Source organism: Astyanax mexicanus, chromosome 10 (assembly GCF_023375975.1).
Source record: "Astyanax mexicanus isolate ESR-SI-001 chromosome 10, AstMex3_surface, whole genome shotgun sequence".
In the NCBI taxonomy this organism is placed as follows: Eukaryota; Metazoa; Chordata; class Actinopteri; order Characiformes; family Acestrorhamphidae; genus Astyanax; species Astyanax mexicanus.
Genome location: NC_064417.1, coordinates 54,076,439 through 54,095,805, shown reverse-complemented (window position 1 = coordinate 54,095,805; position 19,367 = coordinate 54,076,439). Strand labels below are relative to the sequence as shown.

The window sequence follows — 19,367 nt, the reverse complement described above, 5'->3', positions numbered from 1 at the left end:
CATTCTAAACAGATTTTGCTCATTAAAATAGCCTGAAAATGTTTCTAAAAAGCTCAGTTTTAACGCTTTACTTTCATAAAATAAGATAATGTGGGGTTTAAACCAGGCTCAGGCTCATAATCACAGTGTATTGGGCGGGTCGGGTCGCTGTTTATTGTTTATTGCAGTAAAAGCAGGTTATTGTTGTTGATTAGTGTATTATATATATTATATATATGTGTGTGGGAATATTCTGCGAACGCTGGTACGGGTTATTGTGAGGACTCTGTACTTCTCTTTGTCTCGCTGAGTTTTTTCACTAAACCACATCCTAGTAATGGATCGACTGTCAGCTCCTTATCTGTTGTGGGGTATGAGATATTTTTCCTGAGAGAGGGAAAACCCCGTAACTACCGTCTCGAAGCGCTGCTCTGAGTGGGGTTTCTGAGCGTGACTCAGCAGCGGGGATGCCCTTCATCATCACTTTTCTCTCGTCCAGCGTGGAACTGCAGCCGGGGGCAATACTACGACTGCGGCGGCGGTGATGATGATGATGATGATGGTGGTGATGGAACATCAGAACACAAAGTTCATTACAATACATCACGGAATAAAAACATTTTCTGCATCGTCATAATTACAAAACAAACACTGTGTGGATTGTCTTTGTGTCTTTTACTACAGTACAGGCCAAAAGTTTGGACACAGCTTCTCTTTTTCAGTGCGTTTTCTTTATTTTCATGATTATTTACATTGTAGATTCTCACTGAAGCATCAAAACTATGAATGAACACATGTGGAGTTTTATGTACTTAATAAAAAATGAGCTGAACCTCCACAGTCACCGGACCTGAACCCAATCCAGATGGTTTGGGGTGAGCTGGAGCACAGAGTGAAGAAGACAAAGGAGCAACAAGTGCTGATAAACACCTCTGGGAACTCCTTCCTTCCTTCAAGACTGTTGGAAAACTTTTCATTTCAGGTGGCCACCTCTTGAAGAAGCTCATTGAGAGAATGATGCCAAGAGTGTGCAAAGCAGTAATCAGAGCAAAGGGGCTATTTAGAAGATTTTTTTTTAGTTATTTCACCTTTTTTATTAAGTACATAAAACTCCACATGTGTTCATTCATAGTTTTGATGCTTCAGTGAGAATCTACAATGTAAATAATCATGAAAATAAAGAAAACGCACTGAAAAAGAGAAGCTGTGTCCAAACTTTTGGCCTGTACTGTATATTTTCTCTATTTAATGAAAACAGGTGTTAATGTATTTTTGCATATTAAAAAGCGTAAAAGTGTTTTTAATTAAATGTTTTCATTTTATTTTATTTCCAAAAATAACAATAAATTGCCCAGTTAACATTTATTAAAATTTATTAAATTTATCATAAAATATACAATTAGAAAATACAGCAGAAATTAGTTTTTGTGGAACATTTGGAATTACTGTGGATTATTTTCAGGACTCTGATCTGAATTTAAACAGTTGTCTGAAGCAGGATGGTCTGAGTGGTCTCGGTGTTCCTGTCTTTTTACATATTAAAGTGTAAAAGTGTCTTTTTAATTAAATGTTTTTTTTTTCCACAAAAACGTTGCATATTAAAAATACATAAACATTGCCCAGTTAACATTTATTAAAAATATATAAATACTAACATATTAAATATATTATAAAATATACAATTAAAATATTAAATATATATTAAAATACAGCAGAAATGATTATTGATGCATTAAAGTCTGAAGGAAGTCGTGTTATTTTTAAAACTTAAATTACACATTAAATACACATTGAGAGGATGGAAAATCTATATTTTTTCTAAAAACTGCAAAATTATTTCTTATTTCTCTAATTTAGAGGTACTACCCAAATGAATTTGTGCTTGTTTTTGTTAGACCTGATTACACCACCCAACACTCCTTTATTTCTTAAGTATTCATAATTCATAACTCAATATAAAAGTGTATAGAAATATTTTATTTTTATTTTAATAGAGCATCCTTAAACTTTAAAAGCAGAGAGGTATGTACAACAATCCAGTTATTAAAAAATTACTATATTTCATATAAACCCTGGCCCATAACCCACAGACACTGTCGCAAAGCAGCTTTACAATCATGCAGTACCTGGATTAAAATATATACACATATAAAATTCAACAACAGGCAAAGCAGCACCAGCATTTTACTAACTGGATAAAAAATGCAGTTAATTTAATCCAGTTAAATGATATATTGCTCCCGAAACACAAAGCACTGACTGAAAACAAGAAAAAAGATATTCCAATTAAACATCTATAACACTCTAAAATAAAAGAAATAAACACACAAGAAGACACCTTTATAACTCTAACTATCCCAGGTAATGAGGTATCAGAGCAACCATTAACACACTATACACACACACATCATCTCACTCTATAGCTCCGCTAATCCAGTATAAAAACACTTCTTTCTAATTTATATCAGCCAATCAGGATTCAGTCAGGTAATCCAATTAGCCAAAATCCAGGTGTTTCTATGACAGACAGGACGGGCAGAGGTGCCAAAGAACAGTAACCCATAAATAATAATAAAATAAACAGGACACGTCCACCCATCATCACACCTGCACTACTGAAGCTACAGAAAACACATCAATATATATAATAAACACCTGTACACACACATGTAACAAACACGGTGTGAAAATACATCCTAAGAACCTGCTGTTCTTCCTGATTAAACATAACTACCTGTAGAGATTTTAAACAATCATTAAATATTTAACAGAAAAAATATATTGTTCTGCTAAAATATATTAAATAGGTACCACTTAAGGCTTATTGGTTAGGCACTTACCAATAAGGCTCCTCTATAAGAAGTTTAGTAATATTTATTAATTAGGTGCTTAAATACTTAAATATTAATAAGCACATACAACATAAACAGAAAGAATAACAGTGAAAATAACTTTTTAACATATATTATGGTGTCACATCAATGTCAAAAATACCAGGTGAAAAAAATTAACCAGCTTGTTTTAACATTTTGCGAGTGTAAATTAACTTCTTGTGGGCGCACATGTGAAGCTCACAAGCAAAAAAAAAAAAAGGACTGAACAAAACATCACTCTCGAGCTTCATTTTCCTCCTCCCAGGTTCCCGGGTGTTTTATTTTCCTCTCAAATTCACAGTTCTGATCGCGCGTTATGAGAATTACCGGCTCTCTCGTTTACCGACTGGAGCGGCCGGCGCTGAATGAGAGAGCCGTTCCTTCCGGGCACTAAACCCGAGCTAACAGCGGAGGGCGATTTGTTTGATGTTAGCATAGCCAAATAGCTAACTCTGCCGTCCTTATTTCTCCGCACTCCTCCGGCTCTTGGAGGTAGGTGGTCCATCACAAACTCTGGATATATCAGTATTTGCTGAGGGAGGCGACCCTGACTCCGCCCCCAAACTGTCAAAACCACCCCTTTCAAAACTCGAGCGCAAAACACTAAGCCAAAGGTAATTCAAACAGCGCGAGAGGAGAACTGTGAATCCGAGAGGAGAAAAATGAAGCTCGAGAGCGATATTCTGTTCAGCGCGCTCACCATTCCCCTATTTTTACTCGTGAGCTTCACATGTGTGTTAATGAGAAGTTAATTTACACATGCAAAATGTTAAAAGACACTGGTTAATTTTTTTTCATCTGGTATTTTTACCCCCCGACTTTTGACATTAATGTGAGGCCATAATATCTAAATAAAATAATATAGAACGCAAGTTTAGTCATTTAATATGTAATTATTATAAACTGAATAAAGTTAACAGAAATGTTAATGCTGGTTTATCAGTATAAATGAATGTGGAATCACTGTTTGATAAACGACAGACCGCTGTTGCCTTTCCTGGTTCATAAACTAATTAATAACCATTAATAAACCCTTAATAAAGGAGCCTTATTTTAAAGTAGTACTGTTAAATATGTACATAGTAACATGAATTAAACCTATTAAATGTATATTTTAAAAAATACAGCAGAAATGAGTTGTTTGTGGAATGTATGAAATTACTGTGGATTATTTTCAGGACTCTGATCTGAATTTAAACTGTTGTCTGGAGCAGGATCCGTCCCAGTTTTAGTCTGACTGTCCTTTATAGTCACGACATCACTGTCCTGCCCAACTGCATCATCGTCTCGCCCAACTGTGTCACCATCCCGTTCCACGGCATCGCCATGTCGACCAATGGTATCGCCGTTCTGCCCGACTGCATCACTGACCCTTCCTACAGCATTGCTGCCCTCACCAGCTGTCTTGTCCTCTCTCACCATGGCTTTGCCGCCCCGCCCGACTGTCTCGCCTTCCCCTCCCACGTCAATGCCGTCCCGACCGACTGTGACGCTGTCCCGCCTGTCGTCGTCTCGCCGCCCGACTGCACCGCTTCCCCGCCGGACGACCGGAAGACTGTCTCTTCTCTTGGGTTTGGACGGTTGTGGTCCGGAGGGATTCGCTGCCTCAGTGTTTTTAAACATGTTGCGGATATTATAACTCTCTTTATTCGGTATCGGGGCGTCCCTGAGTCCAGATTTACCATCCAGAGGTACCAGGAGATCTGGATGATCACGAGATTCTGAGATGGTCACATTAGCGGAGTCTGGAGGACTCTTCTTCTCCATGTGAGTGACCCGAAACCTGCAAGATTACAGCAAATATTACAGGACATTTATATGATTTTTAAAGGAAAAAGATATTGTAATTATGTACAGTAATGCAGCAGCACGTCTGGTCTTCAACCAGCCAAAACGGGCACATGTCACCCCGCTGCTCATTGAGCTCCACTGGCTACCGGTTGCTGCTCGCATCAAATTCAAAGCTCTTACAATCGCCTACAAGGTGATACAGAACAGCTCCTTCCTACCTGCACTCGCTCCTGAAGGCTTACGCTACCTCCCGGCCGCTGCGCTCCTCCAATGAACGTCGCCTCGCTTTACCAAACAAACATTCACACAAAGCAATCCAGACTGTTCTCATACAGAGTTCCCCAATGGTGGAACAAACTACCTTCCGCTACCAGATCAGGAGAATCTCTCGCTATCTTTAATAAACTCCTGAAGACAGAGCTCTTCAAAGAGCACTTACTCTCCTAACACCTCTAACTAACTACCTTCTACTACCAGATCAGGAGAATCTCTCACTATCTTTAAGAAACTCCTGAAGACAGAGCTCTTCAAAGAGCACTTACTCTCCTAACACCTCTAACAAACTAACTAATTCTAACCTCATCTCCTTCTTCCTCTTCTCTACTCCTCTATCCCATTATTTCCCTCTGACCTCCTTAAGGCCCTATCTATAGATGCTTTATTTTTAACTTCTATTATTTTTGTACTTAACCTCTTCTATTATTTGCACTTCATTATTGTAAGTCGCTTTGGACAAAAGCATCTGCTAAATGTAATGTAATGTAATTACAATGCTTACAACATGATTTTACAGATTAAGCCTAGTTGTAGACTATCTAAGTGACTTAAATCAGATTTTTTGAATGGCTGTGTGAATGTGCCAAATCAGATTTGAGTCACTTTCATATGTGGTCCTAAATCAGATACGAATCCAATCCACGGACATGCAACTACGTGCTTCTCTCTCGTACCCACACTGTATCTCTTGGTGCAGTTGTGCAGCTATAGCTGCAAAAAAAACAGCAAAAGCAAACCACCTGTCCTTTTTTCTCCTCCTGGAGCTGAGCATGAACTTCAGAGCAGCTGTTTACTCTCCACTCCAGCAAAAGATGCTCCACATATGAGCTGCTAACTCATCCATTTCCCTTTATAAAGCTACGAGTCTCTCCTCTCTCTAATATGAGGGTTTTTGTTGTTGGTGAAGAAGGAGGCGTTTATACAGGTATCAATGTGCAGCATGTGAGACGATTCAGGAACAGATTCTGTGTTCACATTACACACAGATACAGATCACTTACATTTACACTGAATGTGAACCGTCAAGATACACAAATCTAATCTAAGCAAAAAAAAAATCTGATTTGAGCAAAGTGGCTTATAATGTGAACGTAGCTTATGTGTGTCCCAATTTAAGAGCTGAATCATTTAAAGGATGCAGAGACTGCAAAGATCAAACAGACATTAAGCCCTGAGCTGAAATCAGCGTTTCTCAGTTCTTAGGGGGAGAATTTCATCCCTTTACCTTCTAACTCTGTTCTAAAAGGAAGGGTTACACTCAAAAAGAAGGGGTAGGGGTAAATAGTAGGGCGAAGGGGTAAAATGGGATTGGGCCTTAGACTAGGCTTAATCTCTGCCTCGAAAACCTTAACCCTACATTTACAGAACTGTGCAAAAGTTTTAGGCACCAAAGCAAATTGCACTAATTCATTTATCTCAGCAATATGAGAGCTTTTACCTGAAAAAAGCACCACATATGATTTAAACCGATGCAAATAAACATAAATACATAAAACGTAAGAAGGAATTCTCATTTTTATCTATATATAGTATGTTTTTATATCCTGTGAGCCGAGCTGAAGAATAAAGTGTAGAGATTCAGATTTCTCCTGGATGCTCCTCAGTCAGCATGTGTTTATTATTATGTTCAGTTCCGTCAGCAGCTCACCTGATTTACCACATTTACCAGTAATTACCCACCAAACCAGGTGTTGATTAATATGACGAGAACTAGAAATAAATAACTCTATTAAACTCAGATTAAGAGGAGGAGAGATTAGGAGATGTTTTGTTGTTTTAAGGAAAACTTTTAGCTTTTTGTAAAATTGCTGTTTGTATTTATTGTAATGCTGTAATGTGTTTTACTGAGATAATAAACACTTACTGCACAGATATGAAGCTTTTTCTTTACTGAAATTCACACAGGTGCCTAAAACTTTTGCACAGTACTGTATATCAGAGGATTATAAACCCACCTGCCCACAGAGAGCACGGTCTGCTCTCCGGCTCTCCTGGTTCTGATCATGTTGGTTCTGCACTGGGTTTTCTTGGCGTGGCCGCGCCCACAGTGGTGGCAGAAGTTCAGATCGCCCATGTGGATGGTGTGATGATGAGAGGGAATACTCCACACACTCTCCTTACGCAGAAATCTGAATATATAAATAATATATAATAATTTAGTCTTGCTCTCTTCATTCTCCTAACTGACCTCAAGACATGGCAAAGGGAAGGTGGACATCTCATAAAAGAGAATTTATATTTAAAACAACTAAATATTATTGTAGAAAATAGAAAAACAGGCAGATCAGAAATCTGTTCATCACTGCATACTGATGTCAGTAAAATCAACAGCATAAACACATTATACAGTCGTATACTTTTATAGTTATAGACTATAGTTAATACCGTAGATTATGATGAGCGGGAGGAGTCTGGTTCCCCAACATTTCACTGAAAGCTTCCATATTTGCTGGAATCAAAAAAAAAAGGAGAAAAAAAAATGTATTTAATAATATAATATAATATAATATAATATAATTACTGTCCATAAAATACTGCCTCTACTACTTCTCTAAATATATTTATTTTAGCCTCAAAATATTACCAAATTAATCACAAAATATTATGCTTTTATTCTCAAAATGCCATATTGTACGTGTTTTTCTCAAAATATTACTACTTTATTCTCAAAGTCAACAGTTTTTATTTTTTTATTTTTTTAGGAAAGGCCCTAAAGCAGACTTTTTCTAAACAAAGAACAATATCAGATGTTTTAGCACCACAGACATAATTTTAAAGCTCTAGTTATAAACCTATTAAACATAATTTAAACTCTAGTAATAAACCTATTAAACATAAATGCAGCATGTTAGCACTATTGCTAGCATCTGTACATTACTTTGTAATATTTCTTAGTTTTTTAGGGTTTTATTTGGTGAAAGCATCATTATTCTTCCCTAAATTAAAGGATTATCCTAAAAAGTAGTTAGTTATATTTTTAATTTAGGTTTTTAACTCCATTAATCTTTATTCTCTGAGGACCTCACAACTTTTTTATTGTTTTACAGTCATTTTCTGATATAAAAAAAACAGGAACACAGAAATTGTCCAGGCTCTCCAATAAATAAATCAGATCTATTCTTTATCAGTTGATCTACCTTTTTCTCAGCATTTATCCTATTGCGGTGATCATTGGTTAATTTCAGCTTAATTCTGCCAAAAAAGACAAAAGAATAGCTTCACACCTCGTGTTTATAATCCGTATGATGATGTAATAATATCATTCCTCTGTGTTACTCATCTCTCTGAACGTGCTGATAAAGTGAGACGGGCTGATAAGGATCCCGGTGTTCACTCTGAACTCTGAGCGTATTTTTGGGGGGGGGGCCAGAGTGAATCAGAGCTGGAAATTCTTTGAAAGAAAAATTATCTTATATTCTATTCATAGAGCAACAAATGACTATTACACTGATACACTTCAAACAATGCTGAATTTCTCTGTTAAAGGGAAGCTGGAGGAGTCGGCTGTTCTGGCTTTTCTTGATTATGGAGATCTGTTGTACGTGAATCTGATAAACGCTGGATAAAGGAGTGAAAAGTATCTCTATTTATTTATTACTCTGTAGATAGAAGTATAGATACTAGAGTTTAATAAAATACTTCTGTATTTTAGCTGAAGAATCAACAAAAACAAAGTTTTTTACTCTGTAAAAAGTAAAAGAGTTTAAAAAAGTATCGATTTAAAAAGTACTTAAATTATAAAAGTAATGTAAGGAGAAAAAATAAAGCCATTCGAAACAAAAGTTTAGGCCACGCCCACAGAGTCCTATAGTGCACTATCTTTGTGTAGATTGTAGGTTTTATGTAAAATAAATTTTGTATTATAATTATTATTATTATTATTTGGATATTGTTTGGCCAGATCTCCGCTGTAAAAGAGGTCTGTGATCTCAATGGAATTTTACCTGGTTAAATAAAGGCTAAATAGCTAAGGCAATAAACTTTACCTTCATTTTCAATGATGCACTTAAGTATTCGCTCAACAGTGTCTTCATTATCATCATCATCTGTAAAAAAAAAAAAGGAAAAAAAGGAAGAATCAAACAGATTTAAAAAAATAATAAGACAGACAAAAGTAAATATAGAGTATAATTTAACTTAAAAAAAGACTGGGGTCACGCTGATGAGAAAAACATGGTTTTAAAAGAACTGTTGCTTCCAAGAAGTAAATTTCAGCTACATAAAACCGCACAACATTGTACAATAAGAATAGAGTAATCATCAGTTCTTTTCACAGAATGTCTCACCACATTATTTACTAACACTAATAAAGACATTTTTCATCATTTCATCATTTTAAACTCTTATCCTACCACTGTACCACCCGATCTACCACTGTACCACCCGATCTACCACTGTACCACCCGATCTACCACTGTAACACCCGATCTACCACTGTACCACCCGATCTACCACTGTACCACCCGATCTACCACTGTAACACCCGATCTACCACTGTAACACCCGATCTACCACTGTAACACCCGATCTACCACTGTACCACCCGATCTACCACTGTAACACCCGATCTACCACTGTAACACCCGATCTACCACTGTAACACCCGATCTACCACTGTACCACCCGATCTACCACTGTACCACCCGATCTACCACTGTACCACCCGATCTACCACTGTAACACCCGATCTACCACTGTACCACCCGATCTACCACTGTAACACCCGATCTACCACTGTACCACCCGATCTACCACTGTAACACCCGATCTACCACTGTAACACCCGATCTACCACTGTAACACCCGATCTACCACTGTACCACCCGATCTACCACTGTAACACCCGATCTACCACTGTAACACCCGATCTACCACTGTAACACCCGATCTACCACTGTACCACCCGATCTACCACTGTAACACCCGATCTACCACTGTAACACCCGATCTACCACTGTACCACCCGATCTACCACTGTACCACCCGATCTACCACTGTACCACCCGATCTACCACTGTACCACCCGATCTACCACTGTAACACCCGATCTACCACTGTACCACCCGATCTACCACTGTACCACCCGATCTACCACTGTAACACCCGATCTACCACTGTAACACCCGATCTACCACTGTAACACCCGATCTACCACTGTACCACCCGATCTACCACTGTAACACCCGATCTACCACTGTAACACCCGATCTACCACTGTACCACCCGATCTACCACTGTAACACCCGATCTACCACTGTAACACCCGATCTACCACTGTACCACCCGATCTACCACTGTAACACCCGATCTACCACTGTAACACCCGATCTACCACTGTAACACCCGATCTACCACTGTAACACCCGATCTACCACTGTACCACCCGATCTACCACTGTACCACCCGATCTACCACTGTACCACCCGATCTACCACTGTACCACCCGATCTACCACTGTAACACCCGATCTACCACTGTAACACCCGATCTACCACTGTAACACCCGATCTACCACTGTAACACCCGATCTACCACTGTAACACCCGATCTACCACTGTAACACCCGATCTACCACTGTAACACCCGATCTACCACTGTACCACCCGATCTACCACTGTACCACCCGATCTACCACTGTACCACCCGATCTACCACTGTACCACCCGATCTACCACTGTACCACCCGATCTACCACTGTAACACCCGATCTACCACTGTAACACCCGATCTACCACTGTAACACCCGATCTACCACTGTACCACCCGATCTACCACTGTACCACTGTCATTTTAAACTCTTATCCCAATTCATTAATAATATTTACAACATTCTCAAGCATTAACATTTAGTAATGTTTAATCATGTGTACACAAGTGTACATTAATAATTACTTGAGACATTATTTAATCATTTAACAAAGTTTTACTGCCATAAGTACTGTTATTTCAACTCATTGTAAAAGTGTTAACACATAATTACACTATAAACACATGAAACTGCTTCAGTGCTGAGTTGTTGAGTTGTCAAACAAAAACTAGAAGATATAAAATGTTATCAATTAAAAAATGCCAAAAATGATTAGCTATAAACTACAGTAAGAGCTTTTTACTATAGAGTAATCTGCTTTTATCCAAACAAATTAACATGACCTGACTGACTGACTGACTGACTACCTGTAGGAGACAGTAAAATTTACTTAAAAAATTGTAAATAAATAAATACAGCTAAATTAGCTACATAAGGATTATTTTATGTAAAATAGGTTATATAAGCACAAATATACACAGATATAGAACATCATATTAATAATAATTATTCTTCATTGTGACTCACCATAGTTTTCTGTTCCGTACGTATTTTTACTCTCCTCGTCCTCCGGTTCTCCGGTTCTGCAGCGGTACCCCCGGTCCTTCAGCACATGGCAGAAGATAAATCCCAGCAGGCCGGTGATGAAGAAGCAGAAAACCAGGATGAAGATCATATACGCTGGAGCTGCTTCCTGATCAGTCATCTTCTCCTCACTCCACACACTCACACCCAGATACTATAACACTGTAACACCTGATCTACCGCTGTTACACTTTACAGCAGTAACAATTTACGACTAACACCCGATCTACTGATGTAACATTCAATTTACTGCTGTAACACAGTAACACTCTACTAGCTGTAACAATTTACCACTGTACCACCCGATCTACCACTGTACCACCCGATCTACCACTGTACCACCCGATCTACCACTGTACCACCCGATCTACCACTGTAACACCCGATCTACCACTGTAACACCCGATCTACCACTGTAACACCCGATCTACCACTGTAACACCCGATCTACCACTGTAACACAGTAACACTCTACTAGCTGTAACAATTTACCACTGTACCACCCGATCTACCACTGTACCACCCGATCTACCACTGTAACACCCGATCTACCACTGTACCACCCGATCTACCACTGTAACACCCGATCTACCACTGTAACACCCGATCTACCACTGTAACAATTTACAGCAGTAACAATTTAACTCTGTAAGACCCATTCTACCACTGTAACACAGTAACACTCTACTAGCTGTAGTGATTTACCACTGTACCACCCAATCTACCACTGTAACACCCGATCTACCACTGTAACACCCAATCTACCACTGTAACACAGTAACACTCTACTAGCTGTAATGATTTACCGTTGTAACATTCGATCTACCGCTGTAACACTGTAACACTGTACCGCTCTACCTCTATAACACCCGATCTACAACTGTAACACTGTAACAAATTACTGCTGTACCGATTTACCGCTGTAACACTGAGCTGAGGGTAAAGAGCAGTAAATGGCCTGATGCCAGGGTGATGCCAGGGTGATGCCAGGGTGCAGTGCCCGCAGTTTGTGGCCGGTGTTGTGGTGGAGCTCTGTGGGTCGGGGTCTCAGTAGGTGGAGATGTTGAGATGTTGTGGGGCTGGACGCTCTGGACTGAGAGAGATAATGAGTCTCTGAGCTCAGACTGTTCCCCGACTTTATCTCCCCTCCACATGATCACACACACACACACACACACACACACACACACTAACACACACACACACTAACACACACCCCACCCTCCACCGAGACCCAGCAGAACTGCATCAGAAACACCAACACACTACCAGCTCCGTTACACACTGCTCAATACACATACAGATACAGAAATTAATACTAAAAAAGTATTTTTTTAAATAAAAGCTTTTATTTAAATTACACTTTAATTCTATTTTTTTTGTGGTTATTATTTTAAGGTTTACAGAGCATTACAATTGGAATCTAATGACAACAGAGAAATTAAAAGGACAATATGCCATCTTACTTCTCATCCATGATTTCTATAAACTCTAAAACTCACTAAAATCTTTAAACTTTTAATTTCTAAATCTAGAAATGTATTCCACAATGAACATAAAGGGTGATTGATTGTGATTAAAATTGGGAGTTGGAGACATTTTATTTATGTAATGAAAAACAGATTATGTCCTGCTTTAAATGTCTCTCCTAGCTAACAGCCCAAACATGGAAGGAATTTGATTTAGAAAATAAAAATGAGATATATTAACACCTCATCTGTTACATCAAAATACAGCAATATATCTGGATTATGTTGGAGTAATATTGGAGGGTTGAGGGATTTTACACAGTGTGGAATTGCACAAAAACTCTTAAAATCTGAAAGTTTTCGAAGAAACTAAAATACTAAAAAATAAAAAATAGAAAAAAAGAAAATTAGAACCAACCAGCTTAAGCCACACCCCTAACATAACAGAAATTATTCTAGGTGAATTTACCTCATGAGTGTGCAAAACTGTCCTCAAAGCTAAATATGGAGAGTAGGCTATATTCATACCCTATTCAATATAAATCACAAATTTATAATAATATCACAAAATCAAAGGGATGTTGTTTTAGAGCCATATCACCCAACCCTAGCAGCTAATCTAAAGTATAAAACAGATTCTGGGTTTCATTTATTACTAACTTTCTTTTAAATAATTCTGCACGTGTTCCTGTAGAGCTTTAATATAGTCTTCAGTATTACATTTACTATGTAAACAGTCATAAAAATAAAGTAAACACACTGATTGAGAGAGTGTTAAAACTTTTGGGGTCAATTAAAAAATTTAATCTGATTAATCACAACAAAATTCTGTGATTAAATCGCATTTGTTTTTCTTCAGACGTTGATTTGTATAGTGGATATTTAAATGTAAATAAAATAATGAATGTAAGAAATGTAAAATGCAATTATATGCATATTAGTGGTATAATTAAAATAATTATATTAGTAGTATAATTAAAATATATATATATATTTTTTTAAATATATATATATATCATACAGAGCATGATGAAAAATTCATCATAGATCCGGCGTGACCAAATATGGGCATAACGAGGTTAATGATGCAGGACTTGCACACCCTCCCACACTGTGGCCTTAACCAATAATATCATCACACCACTGAAGCACTTTTATAGAAATCCACCAACTGAAGCCACTGAAAAACTCTGGATGTTTCCATCAGAAACAGCTCTTACACACACTGTGGATCTCTACTGATAAATAAATGTGTGTAAAGTATCTTTTTACATTTCTCTGTAGGTAGAATAGAGTATAGATACTGGTGTTTAATAAAATACTTCTGTAAAAGTTAAAGTATAAACTCAAGCTTTTTACTCTTTAAGTAAAAGTGTTTTTAAAAATTACTGATTTAAAAAACTACTTAAAGTATAAAAGTAAAAATAATGTAAGGAGAAAAAATACAGCCATTAAAAACAAAAGCTTAGGCCACGCCCACAGAGTCCTATAGGGCATAGAATTTAAATTTTTAGAAACTGTGTAAACGTAACTAAACCTGATTTAGGACAGTAAAGTGTGAACATACCTGTCTGTTAGCGCTGTATTTAATAATGCGATGGGTTTAGATCACTAAAGCTGTTACTGGGTCACTTGAACACTTTGTTGTTGTTAACAGAAATAAACTGAAACAGTTTTACCTGAACCACAGGATCTAAAGGACTGGCTGCACTCAAAGCTCCTCCTCTTGTACAGGTCAGTAGGGCCCATGGCTCTGGAGGTGAGGGGGCGGGGCTGGAGTGAAAACACCTGTGTAGAAACAAATATAATATTTTTATTTCTGGTTCACACTACACGACTGTGCTGTAATTTTGAGTCCTGCAGCTGTTTCTCGCATTTACACAATTTACACAATTTCTCGCTGTGGGAAATCGTAGACTCAACTTGCTGCTCTACAGAAATACATTCCTCATAAAAATACACACAGAACCAGACAGAAGACATGAGATCTAGCGATGCTACGCAGAGAATCTCTATAGAGGAGAATACGCACTTAAAGTGAGTCCAACATGAAAGAGCTCATATGAAGCAACTGAGTGAAATCAGAGTTTATAAATGTCTGATCAGTTTTATACTGAAATATGTATTTATGTCCTCATAACACAGAACTATATAAAATGTTTTAGCACTTCATACATAATTTGATAATTCTAGTTTTGTTGTAATGGCCCTTTTAAAACTGTAATTGTGCACAATTATAGATATGTTAACACTTAAATTGATTTAATTAGGAGTTTGTAGCTGAGACCTGCTCTGATATTTGGTTTGGGTGGGATTACTGTATTTAAGGGTGCAGTAAAATATTTTTTCAGGTCCTTTCATTTCACAAATGCAAATAGTTTGACAAATTATAAGCAATAAATAATAAATCAACGTTACAAGTTTTTTTGTCCACTTTTAAAAATTGTGGCCATTATGTCATTTGTTACGTTAATACTGATTTCTGGGATCAGAGATCAGATTTCTCTCGTTTAGAAACATTTGGCTTTCTTAGGCACATCACAAAAGATGCAAAAAGATTTCAATTGTTTCATAAATTTGTGACATAATGGAACCAGTTTCAAGAAATTTACGTGTTTTTTTTAACACTGTTTGGATTAGGGGTGGGCAATATGGCCCTAAAATAATATGATATTTCATGGTATTTTTGTGATAACGATACTCTTTGCTATATGACAAAACATTGAATTAAAAAAATAATTTCAAGAATACACTACTGCAACAAAATGAAAATTCAATTGTATTACTGCATAAAATACGATGGCACACCCCTAATAACTGAGATATTAAAAAATACAAGAATTTGATCAGATTTGTAACAGAAGTGATTCAGAATATCATAATACTACTAATACTAATGCACTCCAAATATCTCTATATATCCAGGATTAAAGTAAAATAAATGATACTGGGCAGATATAATCTGTCTCTAGTAGATATATAATGGGAAATGAGAACAGTGTGAATTTTTTCTTTTGCTAAAAAACAAAGTAGAATCCTGATGTGATTATTAGGGGTGGGTGATGGTGATGGATTATGGTAACATATTTCAGGTTATAATATTGTTCACCATATTCAAAAATGTTGGTGATATTATTGTGTACGATACGATATTGCACACCCCTAGCTTTGACTTTGAAACAAGGTACTGAATCACTGTGATTAAAATTAATCAATTCAGTTTAAATTAAAGTTTCAAGGTTTTACTGATCTAAATCTTGGTGCAGAAATACTGTGGGACCACAGTTTCATGCAATAGTTGCATTTGAGACCTTTAATTATTATTATATTATTAAAAACTTTATTTTCCGTTTTTTACACTAACAGCGACTCAGTCTAAAAACTACAAAATCCAGCGGGACCTTCACAACACTGCAGCTAATCAGAGAAAACAGCACAAACACTGTAAAACTGCTTCAAAACAGAACTAAAATTAATATATTAGCTTACTTGCTTCTTCTTGTCGCTATTTTTGCTGTTGCTGCCGCTGCTGTTGTTGTAATTAATTACTCGTAATTAATTAACGCCAGGTACTCTCCCCACTAATCAGCTCACCTGAGATCAATTCTAAAGGCGAGTAGCAAAACCAAATACAGGTGCATTACCGCCCCCTACTGAGCTGGAGTGTGAAGTGTGATTTCGGGAAGTGATAAATATTATCCTAAAATGAAAACAAACAAACAAACAAATTAATAAATAAACAAATGTGTGCAGTACTCATATTAAAGTAACCCCTGCATATAGTTTCCTATATTTCCTACAGTGCGCAGCATATTCTTCGCAAAACAGTAGCACATGTTCTTTTTTATATTATTGCATTGTGTAATATATTGTACACAATAGAAAGAAAAGAAAAAGAAAGAAAGAAAACATACAGGCACACAAGATTAATAACCCATTAACATTTTGTTTTATGAAGAAGTAGATGTTTATTATTATTATTATTATTATTATTATTATTATTATTATTATTATTATTATTAATGTTTGGAGCAAAAATTAAAAGTTCTGTAAATTTAGTGAAGTTATAATTACATGCATAAATATTATGCCCATTTTTAAATATACTTCTCTGATGTACTTCTCTTTTCACAATATCCCTGTAAAACAACAATTCCAGTATGATATCTTACGTGGCCTAATTTTTCTATTATTATATTTTTATTAAAAAAAGCTTTCACTTCTGAAGTCTCTATTAATATAAAGCAAATGTTTAAACTTGAAGACAGTGTAAAACTGCATATGAGATTCCATCAGCATTAACAATGAACTTTTAGAGATAGTTTTAACTACAATACTGTACTCTTATTATATTTTTTTAGGAAAAAAAGAAAATAAAAGTAGTTCATGTTCAACAGTTTCCTCTATTGTGGACAGAGAGAAAAAAACTCTGTGGTGCGTGAATCTATTATTTAGTGGGTAAAATAATTAATTACAGTGTGATCTAGTTCTACACTTTTTTATCTTGTTTAAAATTTATCATTAACAGACTCAAAACAGAATTGTGTATATTTTCTTTAAGTGGGACTTTTATTTTGACAGAAATCATACAGCTGCCGCGGGTTAAAAAACACACACACTATACAGACAGCTGATCCGGGGGGTGTTCTGTCAAGATGCACTTCCCATCGGTACGTGCTTCCTCAAGACACTGCGCATGCGCTGACCTACACGCTTTTTTTTATTATTTCTCGTGTTTTTTGCTTGTTTGTATTTTTTTAATAATAGATCTATAATTAATATAAATCTAAACTCTCTTTCATTTTACAGAATATAAATGGTAATTAATAATTCTTAATAAAATAATTATTAATAAAAATAAAAAAGCAGTTTTTAATGACCCCCCATTACCATAACTTTACCATGCATGATACAGAGATTTATGCTATCCAAATATACTAACCTACATCTACGGGGACTTCTACTGGTAAAATGCTCTAATACGGTGTATATAATACTTGTATTTATTTTTACAGTTAAATATACACTAGGGTAGCGCGGTTTGACAAGGTAGCACAACTCGACAGAACACCATAATGTTTTGAGGGAGTAGCTGAGATCATGTGACCCGGATGTGTGTGTGTGTGTGTGTGTGTGTGAGATATGGAGAGAGTAGAGTATACTCTGGGGTATATAGTATTTACTGTGTGTGTTTTATTTACTCCTAATGAATTCCGCTCCGCCGGACTGACCGTTCAGAACCTGTTCTCCAGCTGGATCGGCAGCGAGGATATCGGCTTCATCCAGTTCCACCTCCGGAGAACTGCCCTGACCCTGCTGATCCACTGCGCACTGCCACTGGGTACTACCTCATACACTATACTCTCACTATACTCTCACTATACTCTCTCTATACTCACAATATACTCTCTCGCTACTCTCTCTCTACTCACTATACTGAAACTATACACCCGGAAAACCGCCCTGACCCTGCTGATCCACTGCGCACTGCCACTGGGTACTACCTCATACACTATACTCTCACTATACTCACACTATACTCTCACTTTATTCTCTCTCTACTCACTATACTCTCACTCCACACCCGGAGAACCGCCCTGACCCTGCTGATCCACTGCGCACTGCCACTGGGTACTACCTCATTCACTATACTCACACTATACTCTCACTATACTCTCTCTATACTCACAATATACTCTCTCGCTACTCTCTCTCTACTCACTATACTGAAACTATACACCCGGAAAACTGCCCTGACCCTGCTGATCCACTGCGCACTGCCACTGGGTACTACCTCATACACTATACTCTCACTATACTCACACTATACTCTCACTTTATTCTCTCTCTACTCACTATACTCTCACTCCACACCCGGAGAACCGCCCTGTCCCTGCTGATCCACTGCGCACTGCCACTGGGTACTACCTCATACACTATACTCTCACTATACTCACACTATACTCTCACTTTATTCTCTCTCTACTCACTATACTCTCACTCCACACCCGGAGAACCGCCCTGTCCCTGCTGATCCACTGCGCACTAACACTGGTTACTACCTCATACACTATACTCTCACTATACTCACACTATACTCGCTATAATTAAACTGTGCTCACACTATACTCCCTATACACACACTATACACCCGGAGAACCGCCCTGACCCTGCTGATCCACTGCGCACTGCCACTGGGTACCACCTCATACACTATACTCTCACTATACTCACACTATACTCGCTATAATTAAACTGTACTCACACTATACTCCCTATACACACACTATACACCCGGAGAACCGCCCTGACCCTGCTGATCCACTGCGCACTGCCACTGGGTACCACCTCATACACTATACTCTCACTTTACTCGCTATAATTAAACTGTGCTCACACTATACTCACTATACTCTCACACTACACCCAGAGAACCACACTGACCCTGCTGATCCACTGTGCACTGCCACTGAGTACCACCTCATACACTATACTCACACTATACTCTCACTTTATTCGCTATAATTAAACTGTGCTCACACTATACTCACTATACTTACACTATACACCCGGAAAACCGCCCTGACC

The 19,367-nt window shown here is 37.4% G+C and overlaps 2 protein-coding genes across 8 annotated transcripts in view; one reads left to right on the top strand and one right to left on the bottom strand.

Annotated features, from left to right (window-relative positions):
- Positions 1-1,334: 1,334 nt before the first annotated feature.
- Positions 1,335-16,373, bottom strand: rell2 (RELT like 2). Its single transcript, XM_022683619.2, has 7 exons — positions 16,269-16,373; positions 14,459-14,567; positions 11,254-12,403; positions 8,906-8,965; positions 7,305-7,368; positions 6,875-7,048; positions 1,335-4,635 (listed from the first exon to the last, which is right to left on the bottom strand). The coding sequence occupies exons 3-7, from the start codon at positions 11,429-11,431 to the stop codon at positions 4,011-4,013; spliced, it is 1,101 nt and encodes a 366-aa protein (XP_022539340.2). The 5' UTR covers positions 11,432-12,403; positions 14,459-14,567; positions 16,269-16,373; the 3' UTR covers positions 1,335-4,010.
- A 1,499-nt stretch (positions 16,374-17,872) lies between these two features.
- The window catches only part of tmem129 (transmembrane protein 129, E3 ubiquitin protein ligase), a 203,309-nt gene continuing 201,814 nt past the window's right edge, over positions 17,873-19,367 (top strand). For all 7 annotated transcript variants that reach the window (XM_049484145.1, XM_049484144.1, XM_007236478.4 and 4 more), the window contains exon 1: positions 17,873-18,120. In XM_049484145.1, coding sequence (XP_049340102.1) covers positions 17,922-18,120 — 199 coding nt within the window. In that variant the 5' untranslated portion in view covers positions 17,873-17,921. The remainder of the gene's footprint in view (positions 18,121-19,367) is intronic.